Source organism: Leptodactylus fuscus, chromosome 2 (assembly GCF_031893055.1).
Source record: "Leptodactylus fuscus isolate aLepFus1 chromosome 2, aLepFus1.hap2, whole genome shotgun sequence".
NCBI lineage: Eukaryota > Metazoa > Chordata > Amphibia > Anura > Leptodactylidae > Leptodactylus > Leptodactylus fuscus.
Genome location: NC_134266.1, coordinates 252,546,842 through 252,563,791, shown reverse-complemented (window position 1 = coordinate 252,563,791; position 16,950 = coordinate 252,546,842). Strand labels below are relative to the sequence as shown.

The window sequence follows — 16,950 nt, the reverse complement described above, 5'->3', positions numbered from 1 at the left end:
TGTATGTGACCACCTATGGTAATATACTCAGAACAACAGCTCTGCAAACAGGCCATCATGTTAGTCACATCACTGTATATACGAAGGTAAATCCCCCTTCTGAGCATGAAGAGAGTCATTGAGATACAACTCATTTGTTTTCAAGGTATTCCGGTTATTAAAGGGGTTGTTCAGGAATTAAAGTTTTTTCTGTAGGCTGGGGAAGATGAAAAAAAAAACAAACAAAATAAATTGCACTTTGTCCCTGACTCTCCAGTGTTCCCCGCCACTGTCCGGTCCCAGTCTGTTCCGGCACAAGTTCTCGCAGCACACAACCGCAGTGGCCTAAGGAAAGGACCCAAAATATCAAAGGTGATGTATGTCAATGACATTTTGGGTCCATTTCTGAGGCTGCTGATAGGCTTTAGCAGTCACATGCATTGAGGACTTCCGCCAGTACAAGCCCCAGAGTGCCAGGGACAGAAGAGTAGGTTTTAGTTTTTATGTTCCCCGAAAAAAAAAAAAAAAAAAATTTATCCTGGACAACCTCTAATTAGAAGTCATCAACTGAAGACTGTGGGGATCCGACACCCAGGACCCCTTCCATACAGAGGATTGGATGTGTGTTGTGCATGGCATCGCAGCGGACCATGTAACCTATGAAAGTAACGTCACATGACCCCTGCTGATCTTCAATGGATGACCTATCCTAAGGAAAAACCCTTTCTAGCAAACCTCCAAAAAATTATATTGCAATTGAAGACAAGAAAAACTGCAATATATCTCTATATTATAGAAAAATCCTTCTTTCCCCATTTATCAGATTAGTTCCCTCCCCACCATATCACTATAAGACCTCGTACCCAGAACGGAGATGGACTGTCCTCCTCTACTCATTTTCTGTCCGTTTGTGGCAGTCCCATCATGATCAATATAGCTGCAGGTCCGAGATGCAGGACCCGCACCTACCAGATATTTAGGGAATATCCCCTGGCTACAATCTCTCCACTGACAACCCCGATAAAGTGAATAATAAACCCACAATAGCCATTGTTATTAGCCATTCACTTGTCCAGGACGTGATAGGGGATCCCATTTTATAAAGGTCATGTATGGTGGACGTGTCGGTAACGAATCGCCAATAATACACGCGGCTATCCCTACCGGCAGGTGAAGGCTCCAGCAGAGTCCTCCGCTGACTGCGGCATCAGTCACTAGGCAACCGCTTAAAACTTTTCGGCCTTAATGAGATTATTCATATGGGATTATTAACGAGGCCCCGATGAATAGTGAGGATGGAGGCATCGAGGAAATACAGGATGCGCTCTACTACTCTTAAGGGTCCTGTTCACTTCTACCTCTAGTATAACCGAGAGACAAGAACAAAGGATTTTACACAAGGAAGGAACATCATAAAGAACTTTCTCACAAAGATGAAGCCATTACAAGACGAGCTGAAATCTGGGACTCTTCAGGAGAGTCGTCTTCTCCTGCAAATCTCAGCATCTGTTCTTCTAACTCACAACCTCTGGCTCTCTAACCCGGGACACTTTTATTACAGAAGTGTGGATTCTGTGGTGAAGATCACGACATAGATAAGAAAAGGTCATTCGTGGTGACCTGTGTGTGTCGGACCATCGGAGAATGTCCGCTAGATGGTTTCCTTCTTGCATCATCCCATCCAGCTCAGCTTGAAGGACAAGTCTCAACTCAAATAAAAATGGAACCGGTTTTCCCTTTACAGTACAAGCCATGGTGCTCAAAACTTGTCAAAGAGAAGTGCTCTGAAGTATTTCTGAGGGTGGTCTTGCTGACCAGCATGGCGGCATTAAGTATGGGCATACATAACTTGGGTCATACCAATGGGTATAATCCCAATGGAGCTGTCTCCGCCAACAGTGGGGACATCTATGTATACTGACAGAATTGTGGCAGTCTGTAGTCTGCTGAAGGAATCCCTGGAAGAGAATTTATCATCCCATCTACACTGGTTTACTGGCGTAGATGGGTGTTAATGTGATGCATGGCCTTTCTTGGGCCAAATATACTCCATATCCCTATGGACAGAGTGGGCCGGGGTCTCCTCAGCCCAATATATTTATTATATGCACTACTGACAAGAATTATAGAAGATTATTTATTTAGGCCGATTCCTGACTGATGTCGATTTCCATTCTGGCCCTGGGCCTTTATTAAAGAAGAACTCCCATGATGTGTATATTCATCTGACCACTAACATTGCTAATTAAATTTCTACCTAAATTTTTCTCTTCTACTAGGCCATGTGCCCTCACCCAGATCTAACAAAATGTACATGGATTGATTGAGGAGTAATAGAGATAGCGGAGAGTCACAATTTGGAAAGTTCTGCGGAATAGGTCGGCGCTATATAAATAAAATGTATTAATACCTGACTCAGCTATGGAGACGGAGCGCAGCCTCCCTAACTATATACTTATAGTCTCATAAATTATTTAGAAGGCTACAGAAAAGGTAAACGACACTGTCCCGCAGGATATAGTGCTGTATACAGCTGCCCATCAGCTACGGTGCAGACAAGATGGAGTCTGATCCGGAGAAGAGGAGAATCTGGGTAGTAGGGATATGGGGGAACTTGTAGCGACTGACGACCCCTTTAAAAGGGTTACACCAGGAAAATATGGAGATGCTCATAGCAAATATTCAATGGGGGACTTGTAAAACTTGTAATGCGGCTAGGCAACACCTGAATATTTACTGTAAGCAGTGGGTGCAATTCTGAATGTCCTCTATTGGGGGGAGGGTGGTCATGCATGGGATTGCAGCCTCGGGATGGCCACTACCAGTATTAGCAACCGAGCTTTCTTGCAAAAAGGTGGCTACCATAGACTGGACCTCATGCAAGCAACTGTGTAAATGGCGCCGCTTACATAGCACATGGCTGTATTGTATATTTTTTATCAATGCCTTTTGACATGGAGGTGAGAGGTGAATTGTAGGAATTTCCTGCCAACAATACAGAATACTGTAGGTTATCCTGGGTAATGTATAGCACATGCTTCACCTTTCATATAATACTACATTATGGCTATGTCTTCTATGGACCTCCTCTCACGCCTCAGGAGCCATCTGCATCAGCACTCTCCGCCTGACAAGAGGCACCGACACCTGCCATATGTCACTAGCCATCAGGTCTCGCTGCTGACAAAGTCCTACAGAAGACGCCTTAGGCCATAATAACTCACAGTCACAGCATGTGCAGGACGACAATGTTTTTGGACCTCTTTCCTCCTAATAGACACAAGCACAGAGACTAGTGTGCCCATGTAAGATATAGATCTCTATTCCAGCAATTTACAGCCCCTGGATTAGGTCAATGGGCCGAGGCCACCCCGACAGCCTTCAGCTAATCCCTCTCCAGGTAGGGGCTATAAATGACGGCTCTATTCTGCTGATGGTGCCAGGAAGCGCAGGGACAATATGACTGATAGTAGGGAACTGTTGTAACATGTGTAAAGGGGAAGTCATTGTCCTAAGCCAAGAGATATATAAAAAGCGGAAAAATAAAATTCTCATGAACATGACCATACATTCATAGACAACTAAAAAATTAAAACATTTTTGTAATAAAAAAACCCCAAAAACATATATATATATATATATATATATATATATATATATATATATATATATATATATATATATGTCAGAATTTAGTTATCGGGAGGACACTACATGTATGAGAAGATAACCCGACCACAATAAGGACATCATGGCTGGTTATCAGGAGGACACTACATGTATGAGAAGATAACACGGACACAATAAGGACATCATGACTGGTTATCAGGAGGACACTACATGTATGAGAAGATAACCGACCACAATAAGGACATCATGACTGGTTATCGGGAGGACACTACATGTATGAGAAGATAACCCGACCACAATAAGGACATCATGACTGGTTATCGGGAGGACACTACATGTATGAGAAGATAACTCGACCACAATAAGGACATCATGGCTGGTTATCAGGAGGGGACACTACATGTATGAGAAGATACTCCGACCACAATAAGGACATCATGGCTGGGTTTCAGAGTATAGAAAGTTCCTGCAGTAATGGTCGTATCCATCGGCAGCCAATCATGACACCACACTGTCAACACCAAGCCTATAAGCACACAACCGTAGTGCTTTTTTTTTTTTTTTTTTTTTTTTTTTTTACTTTCTGCAAAAATGGATTCCCATTCCACAAACAACATGTCTGCATTGCATCAGTATGTCACCCACAATCGCAGATCCACAAAAAGGACTTGTACGATCCCATCCACTAGTATAGGATAGTCTATGCCTCAAATACGGCCAAGAATAAGAGGACCTGCTCCATATTCTGCAAATAATTTCTATGGCTCAGAGACACCGATCAGTAAAAGCTACAGATGTGTGTATGGGGCCATGGAAATAAATGGGTCCGTATACTATGCGTATTATTTGTTACCAATATACTGAATAAAATCCCTACGGTCATGTGCATGGGGTCTAAGGTGGTTAAAGAAAATCCTTCCAACGTTGCAAAATGTTTAATTATTATTAGTGTGGGAACTGGTCGCCATACTTGGGCTTTCCACGGGGGAATCATACGTATTATAGGATTTGTGGTCTTTTATGCTTTTTACATCACCCTCTTGGCTTCCCATCAAACAAGCCCCTACAAAGACCTCTGTCACCAAACATGTCCCTTACCGTCACACCCTTATATCGGGCTTTCAGAACTCACTCCAAACCAGAAATGTGGCCCACCCATATGAAACCCACCCGGTTCCCAAGGTTAATCTCTGATGTCGACCTTATGGATAGGTTTCACAGATACTTGACTAAAAGAGTAGCATCAAGTGTGTAATAATAGTCCACGTACCCGACCCTGGTGCATGTAATAATAAGCCTATGGGGGTGTCCAGTCATGAAACAGTTACTGCAATGTGATGTATTATATATAGAATATTGCCAAATATACTGCATAATCCATAGCGTGTGTGTATATATATATATATATATATATATATATATATATATATATATATATAATTTAATGGCCATCATGGAAAGAGACCCCCACCATGAATTGCAAAGAGAAGCATTCACTATCCTGCTAACTCCACTACACAGTGTACAGAGCTTCTGACTGTATATTACGCAGATAAAGCAGCTGACTGGTCGGGTGTCAGACTCTGACCAATCCTATAAGGATCAGCCATCAAAAAAACCATGCCCAGGGTTAGAAAAACAACTTAACCTACCCACAAATAGTAAATGGTATTGCAGCTCTTCATGTCGATGAATAAGAGTTGCAATACCACACACAACCTATGGACAGGTGTGGCGCCGTTTCAGAAATATGGCAGTCGTGTGTTTTCTGATTCTGAAAAATGCCTTTCCATATAAACCTATGGTTTGCGGTAGAGATTACCATCATATATACCGATATGATATGTTATAAAGAATCAGAAGAACCTCTAGAAAAGGTTGCCGCTTTTCCGTGTGGCCTCAGCCTAAAGCTGCACATAGACAATAACAATAAAAAGGAAACCCATTCTTACTTTACTACAGTCTCCACTTCTAGGATCATTACAACATAATAGGATACTTCCGAAACACATCACAAGCCCAGAGAGGAGCACTTGACACCCGTGTAAACAGACACACTCATAGACACAGGCCTCTTAGTATATATCCGGGCACACCGTAACATAATACTTGTTATTACACCCAGAGACATTCACACTGCTGCTATACAATACACCAACCACACAGGACATACACAAAAACATCAAAAACACAGAAATCCCATAAAGGATGGACTCTTGTAATCCACATACACATGTAATGTAGGGGAAGATAAACGCAATGCAATGGGGATTGTTGGTGACGCGTACAAGAGAGTATATAATGTATACTGCCCTCCCCGAACATGGGAGGGAGATGTAGTCTACAGTCACGTGACCATGAAGATCAGCTATTCACATGACGGTATGTTGTCATGCACTGTCAGAATAGAAGTCATGCTCTATTTTCGTCCATGTACTGCAATGTAGGAGTGATTCGTAAAAATGGCGCCACTCATCCGAGGTCTTAGTGGTCGTCTGACACCTCTAGTAGAATTAACATCCAATGGATAAAAAGGTGTGAATGGGGTTAAGCCCAACTGTGCCCCAATGTCAGTCCCCTTTCTAATCCTATTGAAATTTTTGGGATCAGCCATCACTCTATAGGTCGCACGATATGCAGGGATCTCTCACACTAGCATTGGGGGGCCCTAACAAGGGACAAGTGGACCACTAAAACAGACATTACACATGGAGCCGCGCAAATCCCATTGACAATTATTGACCATCTTTTGAAGCTGAAAGCGGTGCATAAAAGAAGTCAGGTCTTTTATTTCCCCAATTTTTAGAGCCTCTGACGCAGATGTGACCCGGCCGTTCAGATTTTTTCTTTCTAATTTATATACTTTTTTGACTATTCTATTAAAACCCCCGACACCACCTTTAAGATTCTTGTCCTGTATACAACGCTTTGTACATCCTATGTACCCTGTTTCCCTGAAAATAAGACACCCTCCCCCTTCACCTCCTGGACCATCTACAACCGGAAGTCATGTCGGCGCTCCGCTAAAGAAGCGCCGACATGACTGCCGATTGTCCCCCGCTCCAGGCGCTGCATAAGACAGGTCCTATATTTCGGAAGAGAATTTAATATAAGACACTCTTATTTTCGGGGAAACAGAGTAGGTATTCAGCAGTTGCCCTTTAACGCCCTTATACAACACAGCTGTCGGATAGGTCACAGTCCGGGGTTTGCGGCATTCAATGCAAGTACAAAAGTCAAAAAGTTACAAGAATATTATGTAGGAAAGCTACAAAACAAGTTCTGCTCACTTTGTACGGTAGAACTATGCAGCAGCAGGCCTGTGCGGTGACTGGTTTCGCCCATAGGTGTGGCCCTCCGTACTGTACACATCACTGAGGACATCCTGCTAGTAGGTGGAGAGTCATACCTATGTATACAGTCATCCTCTATAGATCCTATATACGGTAGGTGTCCTGTATCATATCGGAGGCACTGCTATGTATATGACGTTGCCTGCTGGGTCTATTGTTTATGTATATTCTAGTGGACAACACCGACATGGAGCTGTATTAAGTGCTCCAGAGCAGTCATTCGTGAAGTTCATGCCAAGAGTATAAGGGAAGATCCCTGAGGGTTTTGTAAAAATATCCAACCGTGTTACTACAACTACCTATCAGATTACCTCCAGGAATAGATGGACTACAGGACCTGTATATACTGGATGTAAAGTATTATTCTAACCATTAATAGGGGTCCCAATGGAAACCCACAACCAGATATGAAATATCTATTTCACGTATACTATACAATAGTAAGAGATGCAAAAAGTTAACAATGCACCTTTTTCAATAGTTGTCTTTTATATAATGCACAAAACGTATCGTACAGTACAAAACCACAGACGGGTGTATACGGGTCAGTCTATACTGCACTGAATACATAGCAGCGCAAGAAAACAATGCAGCAGAGCTTAAGGCCTGACAGCTGCAGAAATCCTAATCCTTTAGTACTAATCTTACAGAGATTGGACTCGTCACTGGATTTCTCAGACTAACAAGGGCAGCATTACCCCAAGTGAGGTGGAAAGGTTCTAACTTTCTGCAACTATGACTTCTAACCTTAACAACACAGGGATTAGTAGTCTCAGTTCTTAAAAGTGAACTTGTCAGGTGAATTTTGATGCCCTATCTGATAGCAGGATATGATAGAGGAGAGAAGCTGAGCTCTGTGATATATAGGGTTATATGATACAAGAGAGAAGCTGAGCTCTGTGATATATAGGGTTATATGATGGAGAGAAGCTGAGCTCTGTGATATATAGGGTTATATGATACAAGAGAGAAGCTGAGCTCTGTGATATATAGGGTTATATGATGGAGAGAAGCTGAGCTCTGTGATATATAGGGTTATATGATAGAGAAGAGAAGCTGAGCTGTGTGATATATAGGGTTATATGATGGAGAGAAGCTGAGCTCTGTGATATATAGGGTTATATGATAGAGAAGAGAAGCTGAGCTCTGTGATATATAGGGTTATATGATAGAGGAGAGAAGCTGAGCTCTGTGATATATAGGGTTATATGATGGAGGAGAAAAGCTGAGCTCTGTGATATATAGGTTATATGATAGAGAGAGAAACTGAGCTCTGTGATATATAGGGTTATATGATGGAGGAGAGAAGCTGAGCTCTGTGATATATAGGGTTATATGATAGAGGAGAGAAGCTGAGCTCTGTGATATATAGGGTTATATAATAGAGAGAGAAACTGAGCTCTGTGATATATAGGGTTATATGATAGAGGAGAGAAGCTGAGCTGTGTGATATATAGGGTTAAAGTTTCACAGCTGCCAAAAAAACAAATCACAGACATAGGGGTAATTTGATAAATATCAACCATTGTGGAGTATAAATGACTTGACAGGGATCACATTAATAATCCCTAATCTGTAGAGAACCAGTATACTCCCTGCACTGGAGCAACAGTCACGCATACCGTCCCACATACAAACCCTTAAAGGGAATCTTCACCATTGAAATTGCCCTTAAACCAGTTTTATGCTGCGGCAGGGCCGGTGTAATCTGGCTGCAGAGAAAATTGATTTTTAATCTGTGTATTGATAGGTTCATTGGCGTAGCTGCACCTGCTGGAGCGCCCGGTTTTCCTCTGTGGTCAGTGCCCAGTGCCATCTTTTAACAAAGACTGACAGGTCATGACGTGCGGCCAATTTTACTATGACCCCAACTGCCCCTAGAACACCCTATAGAGGGTTTACAAGAGATTTTGGCAATAGACTCCCTTTAACATGACTGTTCCGTCTGCCAGTAAGCGGTGTTATGTAAGAGGGACGTTGGTGACGACAGGAAATGTGTTGTTCTGAAAGCGTCCTAAAACAAAGAGCCCGACCACAGGCACAAGTACAGTCACACTCCCCGGAGACTGCAATTCTATCACACAAGGAATGTCACAAGATACAGCCATAGGGGAGAGTATGTGCGCCCTGAGGACAGGTATACGCTGCTCTATAGGGAGATCCTACACTCCATAAAGAGAGAGATATGGATGGATGGATGGATAGGAGATAGATAGATAGATAGATAGATAGATAGATAGATAGATAGATAGATAGATAGATAGATAGGAGATAGATAGATAGATAATCCTGTGCTCATTATCAGGGGTCCTAGAGGTCTGACCCCACCAACCGAACACATAACCCATATACGATATCACTCCAAAGATCTCCATTAAGTGTATGGTCAATGCTACGTTGCGGCTAGGTTATCACAAATATGTTCCATACACAATACTTGAGGTCGCCCACAGAGGGCATCACTAGATTCTGCTAGGGTCGTTTGGTTATTTTCTCCCCGTGTCTATGATCTGTTTTGCGTCTAGACCAGATAGTTTCATTGATTCTGTTGCTGAATATGTTACCAGACACACCAGAATGCAGACAATAATTTTCTGCTGATTTCATGACATCGTAAGTCAATTTTTTCTTTTAATAAATACTTCTGATACTAAAGCTTACCTACAACAGGTGAAAATAAGACACTTTGTAACAGATCTTATTAAGAAGATCTGCTTCCTCCTCCACTTATTAAGTCATTCTCCTGCTCCTTATCTTCAGTCTGACTATTTACATAAGATTGTTCTCACACATAACGCTCTATGGAGAAGGGAGGGTGGAGGAGGAGTCTGCCTCTGGCTAGTTTACTGATTTATTGCCTCATTCTTTGCATTAGTAGCCTCTTATCTACAAACATAGTAGTGTTAGGCCTTGTTCACATCTGCATTGGTAATCTGTGGAGATGTGGCGGCAAGCACATGGACCCCATTATAGTCTATGGGGTCCATGTGCTTTCACTGCACACCGCTTGCAAGTGCGTTCAGTAGTCCGTTTGGGGGAGGGGGGGGGGTTGTCCCCATGCCGACTCCCCTGAACGGACTACTAAACGCTTTTGCAAGCGCTGTGCACATGGACCCCATAGACTATAATGGAGTCCATGTGCTTGCCACCACATCTCCACAGGGAACACACAGACAGGAAAGTACTTCACAATCTACTTTTCTGTTCGCATGATTCGTCTGGGCAGCGCGTGGCAAGCACATGGACCCCATTATATTTTTTGAGGTCCATGTGCTTTCACTGCAAACTACCTGCAAATGTGTTCGGTAGTACATTCGGGGAGTCCCTATGCGGATTACCAAATGCAGATGTGAACTGAGGGTTAGGGTAAGTGCACAGTCTTTTTGGTGCAGATTTTGACGCTAAATCCGCACTAAAATCAGCCTCCGAAAAAGCAGAGAATAGCAGAATGCAGCAGCAGTAATTATTTGAGTGTGTTTTCTAGCAGCCTCGTCCCTCCTCTCCTCTCCATAGACCAGTATGTAGTATACTACACAGCATGAAAGGTGGAGAAGGAAACAGATTTCTTTAAGGAGATATATTACAGAGTTTATGATATTCTTCTGCACTATTCATGTATGCAGAGTTTATAACCCGGAGGTACACTTTAAGCTTCACACTGCTTCGGTGGTATCCGGTTACAGGCATTTTCTCTCACAGATCTAAATATCTATCAATATTTAAAGGGGTTTCCCATCCCCCAATGCATTTACCATACTGACGGGCTATTCAGAGGATAGAAGCTGGTACGGCTGCACTGATACAGCAGCCATAAGATATAGTAGTGCCCGGGCGGCGGATGCCGTTTGCTCCTATTCAAGTAATAGCAGGGGCACCGCAGTGCACTTACATGACCAGTGCTCCATTCACTTCAATAGGTCTGCTGGACATTGGGGTCTTGGGGACACCACTAAAGTGAAAAGTGCACCAGCCACGCAAGTGCAATGGCATTTCATTCAGGGGGGGATTTCAGACCTCCAATGGATATTTTTGACAATCCACTTCTATCAGCTTATGTGGAGGTCACGCGCTTCCCGCCCAATGGGTTGATGGTGGGATCACTTGTATGATCGATCCCATCATCTATTGGACGGTCACATGGTCATTCTACACCCAATGTGTAGGGCTGCGGTGACGTCACTCAGTAAGTCAGGGCCTATACATACAGCTCTTAATCCTATAGAAATAAGGTTTGTACGGGGCAGATAACAGGTCTCTGTTGTGTGCATTGAATGTCTGGGCATGTGACTTGGGTGGAGTTCGAGCGGGGCAAAGATCCGGGCCAAGGATATTGGGTGGTGGTAGAGGGGGGTTGTAAAGAGGTCACCAGAGAACACAAAATCTATCGTGTGCTCGGGAATCTGGATCACATTCTGGGAAGTAAACCAATGTGTACAATACAACTCAGAGTGTGTAATACATATCAGTACGCACAAACATAAGGTGTGCACATAATATACACCCGCTATGTACACACATAGTATACCGACATACTAGGAATGCATAAGCACATCATATACTGACATGAGGACAGTGTACACACAGACGTTATATACAGACACACAAGGACGGCGTATACACAGGTGCCTTACACTGACATGAGGACAGTGTACACACAGACGTTATATACAGACACACAAGGACGGCGTACACACAGGTGCCTTACACTGACATGAGGACAGTGTACACACACACACGTTATATACAGACACACAAGGCTAGGTTCACATCTGCATCATAGTTTCGCTGCAGATTCTGCCTAAAATTGTCAGGGAGAGAAAAGTTCTGCAGGGAGGAATTTTCTCTTCACGGCTTTCAGTATAAAACCAGAGGAATCGCAACATCCCCATTATAGTCTAGGGGTAAGCGCTTCTTAAGCAGACGGGTTCTTTCCATCGTTCGGGGCCCCATGCAGACCTGAACATTAACGTGAACCTAGTGTAAGGACAACGTACACACAGACGTTATATACTGACACACACGAGGGCAACGTACACACAGACATTATATACTGACACACACGAGGGCAACGTACACACAGACATTATATACTGACACACGAGGACAACGTACACACAGACATTATATACTGACACACGAGGACAACGTACACACAGACGTTATATACTGACACACACGAGGGCAACGTACACACAGACGTTATATACTGACACACACGAGGGCAACGTACACACAGACGTTATATACTGACACACGAGGACAATGTACACACAGACGTTATATACTGACACACGAGGACAACGTACACACAGACATTATATACTGACACACAAGGGCAATGTACACACAGACGTTATATACTGACACACACGAGGGCAACGTACACACAGACGTTCTATACTGACACACACGAGGGCAACGTACACACAGACGTTCTATACTGACACACACGAGGGCAACGTACACACAGACGTTATATACTGACACATGAAGATAGTCTACACAGCCATTCACACTGATATACAGAACAGTGTACACTATATACAGACATAACAGGACACTGTATATTTTTATTGACATATGAAGATAATCTGCACACATCCTGACAAATTTGGACAGTATACAGAATATGCCGACATATGAGGACAGTGTAAACCCCTACAAACAGTATACTAAGTACCATATACTATACACTAATACTACACTGACATCTGAGGACAGTGTGAACACATACATACACTTGTATGAGACACTGTACACATAGGAAACATGAGCACAGTATATACATAATACAGTCACATGAGAGCTATATACAGTATGTGCTATACTGACACATGAGGACAGTGTACATATATATTAATACAGGCACATGAGGACAAGGTACACACACAATACAGTCACACATGAGGACAGTGTATACACATATGTATATTACACACACACACATTACAGTCACACACATACATATTACACAGACACCAGTGTCACACACCTTACAGTCACACACCAGTACGCTGCGCACACACACACATACATACATACATATTACACGGCCACCCCAGTGTCATGCACACACAGCACCTCATGTGCAGCCAGCCCCGGCAGACGTCAGCAGGAAGCTACTCACTGATACACAGCTCCAGCACGTAGGCGTAGTAGGACCAGCACACGACCAGCGTGATAAACACCACCGGGATCCAGCCCGCCACCCGCTGGCAGCAGCGCAGGACGTGAGCCGGCGCCATGATCCCGCAGCAGCTGCCGGTACAGAGCAGCTACTGTCACTGCACGGGGGGCGGAGCCTGTAAGCTAGCTGCTGGCCTGCCACACCCACCTACAACGTCAGCACTGACGCCACGTCACGGGGAGCGCAGGGTGGTGGTCGGGGGCCGAGCTCTGCGGTGCAGTGTACGGTGCCGGCTCTTCTCCTAGTGATACTACTGAGCGGTGACCAGTGCGGGGCGCTGTACACATCCCATAGGGCTACTGATATATATAATCTCTATATACCCTGCAGTGATAGGAAGCGGTACCTGCAATTAACCCCTGCACACCCTGACCAGTTTCATTTCTTCGTGTTTTTGCCTGACAACTTGTACTTTGTAATGGCACCGTGTATTATTCTGTGCAATGTATTATTCTGTGCAATGTATTATTCCGTGCAATGTATTGGGCAGCTGAAAAAAAATCCAGAATGTGTAAGAGGAAAACCCGCCTGTGCGCCATTTTCTCATTGGTTTTGGTTTTACGGCTTTCACTGTGTGGCCACAATGACGTTTCCTTTATTCTGCGGGTAATATTAGGGAAATATAGTTTTATACTTTGCAAAATACAAAAATTTCGCCATATTCAGACACGTGTTGTAAGGCTTCACATTTGCGGCAGGTGTCCATCCGGCACGTATCTCTCTACAATCCTCAGATGAAAAAATCCTTCAAGGCCGACTTTTTGGTCCTGATAGACGCCATTATAGTAGATGGGGTCCCTCAGGCTCTGTTGGCGTCCACTAATTTACCAGTCTGTCCGTTCCTCTAGTCTTCCGATGGACCAGAAGAACGGACACTTGGCGTTACTGTGAGCCTAAGGCTGGTCTTACACGACCGTAATGTAAGTCGGCAAATGGTCCGCAATTGAGGGTTTGGGGTTACTAGGTGGGGTGACATAGACACAAAAGTCCAGTTTCTTTAGTCCAAAACAAAGGTAGAGTTTATTTTCACTCAAAAAGGTAGTGCAGCAACAAAGGAAACAATACAAAAATAAATCCCTGCCCGACTAGGCTCTAACTAAACACAGAATAGGTTACCTCACTTAGAAGAACAGAAATCCAAAAGCTAGAAGAATCGTTCAGGACACAGCTCCAAAAATATGACCTCTCTGTTGGCTCTCCAGCCAAGCTCTGCCAAAGTGTTGCTGCTGGAGCTGGCTTCTTAAGGAGACTCTCTGCAGCTGAGTCGCTGCCGGAACATCCCCAAAGTGTGGACTGGAGGGGGGGTGGAATGACAGGTCCCACTACCAACCTACCTGCCATTCCTAAAAATCCAGCCCAGTAACTGGAACTTTGAAATAACCCTCAGCAGACAATAGTTATCTGTTGAGAAGCGTTCTTTCTGGAGTTTTCTCATCTCACCCACCTTAGTAGTCTGGGATGTACACCCCCTCCATTACCTGACCAGCCATCGGCTAACAATATATTAATATTTTGTAATACCTTTTTTCCATATAGACGTGAGTGTGATGCATCGGTATTAGGATAAACAATACAGTCTGGATAAACACATTGAAATGACTGGGTACACCTGGTTTACCACATGTATCTGATATGTGGACGTGTGAAAAATTTGAGTCAATGGCCCAGATTTACTGTTTAGACAGTAGGCAGGGACACCCTGGTCTGCCAGATACACTATAACTCACACCACTAATGATACAACAAATCTACCTAACTGGTGTAGCTCCGTGACCTGGTACACTACATGTGCTAGAAGAGGCCGGAGCCTGTTAGTAATTCCGTGCCTTGGCGGGTGCCCAATTAAAGCTGCTGTATGGATCACCAGTCTTAATAAATTCCCTCCAATGTTGTAAAATTCTGGCTCCATTCTGGTATAAACGTAGACTAGACAGTGTTACCATCCAGCGTCAGTCACTGTGATAAATCTAGTGCATTTTCAGACTTCCTGTCTACATTCCTGTTTTTAAAGTGTACCTCCAAAGATGGTGAAGATTAGAAACTTTGTAATATATCTTATTAAAGAAATCTGTTTTCTTCTCCACTTTTCAGGAAGTTCCTTTCTCCATATTAGTCTATGAAGAGAGGAGGGGTGAAGTTGTAGATAAGAAGCTGATATTACACAGAATGAGGCAATACATCAATTAACCAGGCAGGAATAGCTTCATCCACCCCTTCCCATCTCCATAGAGTTGCATGTATGAGGCTGAATACGGAGATGGATATAATGTAAAGAAGCAGGTATATTGAAGATGAGGAGCAGGAGTGCAGCTTAATAAGAGGAGGAGGAAACTGATCTCCTTACACTAGGTTCACACCAGGGCTGGGGTGTCCGTTGAACGGGTCTGCATGGGGACCCAAAAGACGGAAACCCTGTTTGCTTAAAAAGCAGTTACCTGCAGACCCCATAGACCTCACAGTATAGTTATTTATGATGCTAGGAGTCCCTACCTCCCAGCGACATACTGTCCCATATCAGTTACAGAACAGGACACTATGTCGCTGGGAGGTAGGGGCTCCTAGCACCATAAATAACTATACTGTTAGGATTATAGTTTATGGGGTCTGCGGGTTTCTGCTCCCAGAACAAATTTAAAGATGTTAAGGGCTCGTTCACATCTGCGCCCGGTCTCCGTTCTGCAGGTTTCCGTTTCCTGCACAAAACAGAGGCAGGAGACGGAAACCTGCAGGACTCTTTCATACCCATTCATTTGAATGGGTTTGAAAGCTGTCTGGCCGTGAGCGGCAGTGAGCGTTTTATGCTCTCTGCCACGAAACCGTTTTTTTAAAATTGGACACAGAGTCGGACATGCAGTACTCTGTGTCCGATTTAAAAAAAATGGTTTCGCAGCGGAGAGCATAAAACGCTCACCGGCGCTCACGGCCGGACCCGGTCTGACAGGTTTCCGTCTTCTGCATGCAGAAGACAGAAACCATAGAACGGACTGCCGAACGCTAGTGTGAACCTAGCGCCAATCGGTCTGACACATGGCCGTGTGCTCCTCCTCTAAGGGTGCATGCACACTGAGTAACGCCGGGCGTGTATGAGAGCCGTACACGCCGGCATTACAGCAGACTGCCGAACACTTCCCATTCACTTCAATGGGAGCGCTCGTAACAGCGGCGTTTACGAGCGCTCCCATTGAAGTGAATGGGAAGTGTTCGGCAGCCCTGCTGTAACGCCGGCGTGTACGGCTCTCATACATGCCCGGCGTTACGTAGTGTGCATGCACCCTAAGGCTGAGACCATGTTGTGGAAAAGCTGCATTTTTTTGTTCCCTTTTCTTGGAGCCACACAAATCTCTTATACTTCTCTCATCTGCTATATCCATTACAGGTTTTGGCTCAAAAAATCAACACAAAATTTGCAACACAAAACTAACTGCCTTTATGTGTGGCCTCAGCCTAAGCCCTCTGTAGGTGACCGTGGCCAAGATCAGTGTCCTATGTGGGTTTTTCACACTGACCCATTCATTTCTATGGGCCCATGCACATGACTGTGAATGACAGTCTGGGCCGCAATATATGGAACCGGTCCTAGTCCTGTCTGATTTTGCGGCCCTGCTCCAGTGGCTCCTAAACCACCAAAATGTTAATTCATTAACGTCTCCGCCGTTTGGGTTCGTGATGTAGAGGCGAACCGTGAAAGCAGTGACTGCACACGGAGCCCAGCAGACCCTATTGACTATAATTGGGGGCCATCGGGTGTCTAAAGTTTTAAAACTGAGAGCAGCGAAGAAACTTATTTTCAGCTGTCTCTGC

At 44.1% G+C, this 16,950-nt stretch overlaps 1 protein-coding gene across 2 annotated transcripts in view; it reads right to left on the bottom strand.

Moving 5' to 3' along the window:
* ZDHHC20 (zDHHC palmitoyltransferase 20) overlaps positions 1-13,254 on the bottom strand; it is a 35,585-nt gene extending 22,331 nt beyond the window's left edge. For both annotated transcript variants that reach the window (XM_075266070.1, XM_075266071.1), the window contains exon 1: positions 13,090-13,254. In XM_075266070.1, coding sequence (XP_075122171.1) covers positions 13,090-13,207 — 118 coding nt within the window. In that variant the 5' untranslated portion in view covers positions 13,208-13,254. The remainder of the gene's footprint in view (positions 1-13,089) is intronic.
* Between the last annotated feature and the right edge of the window lie 3,696 nt (positions 13,255-16,950).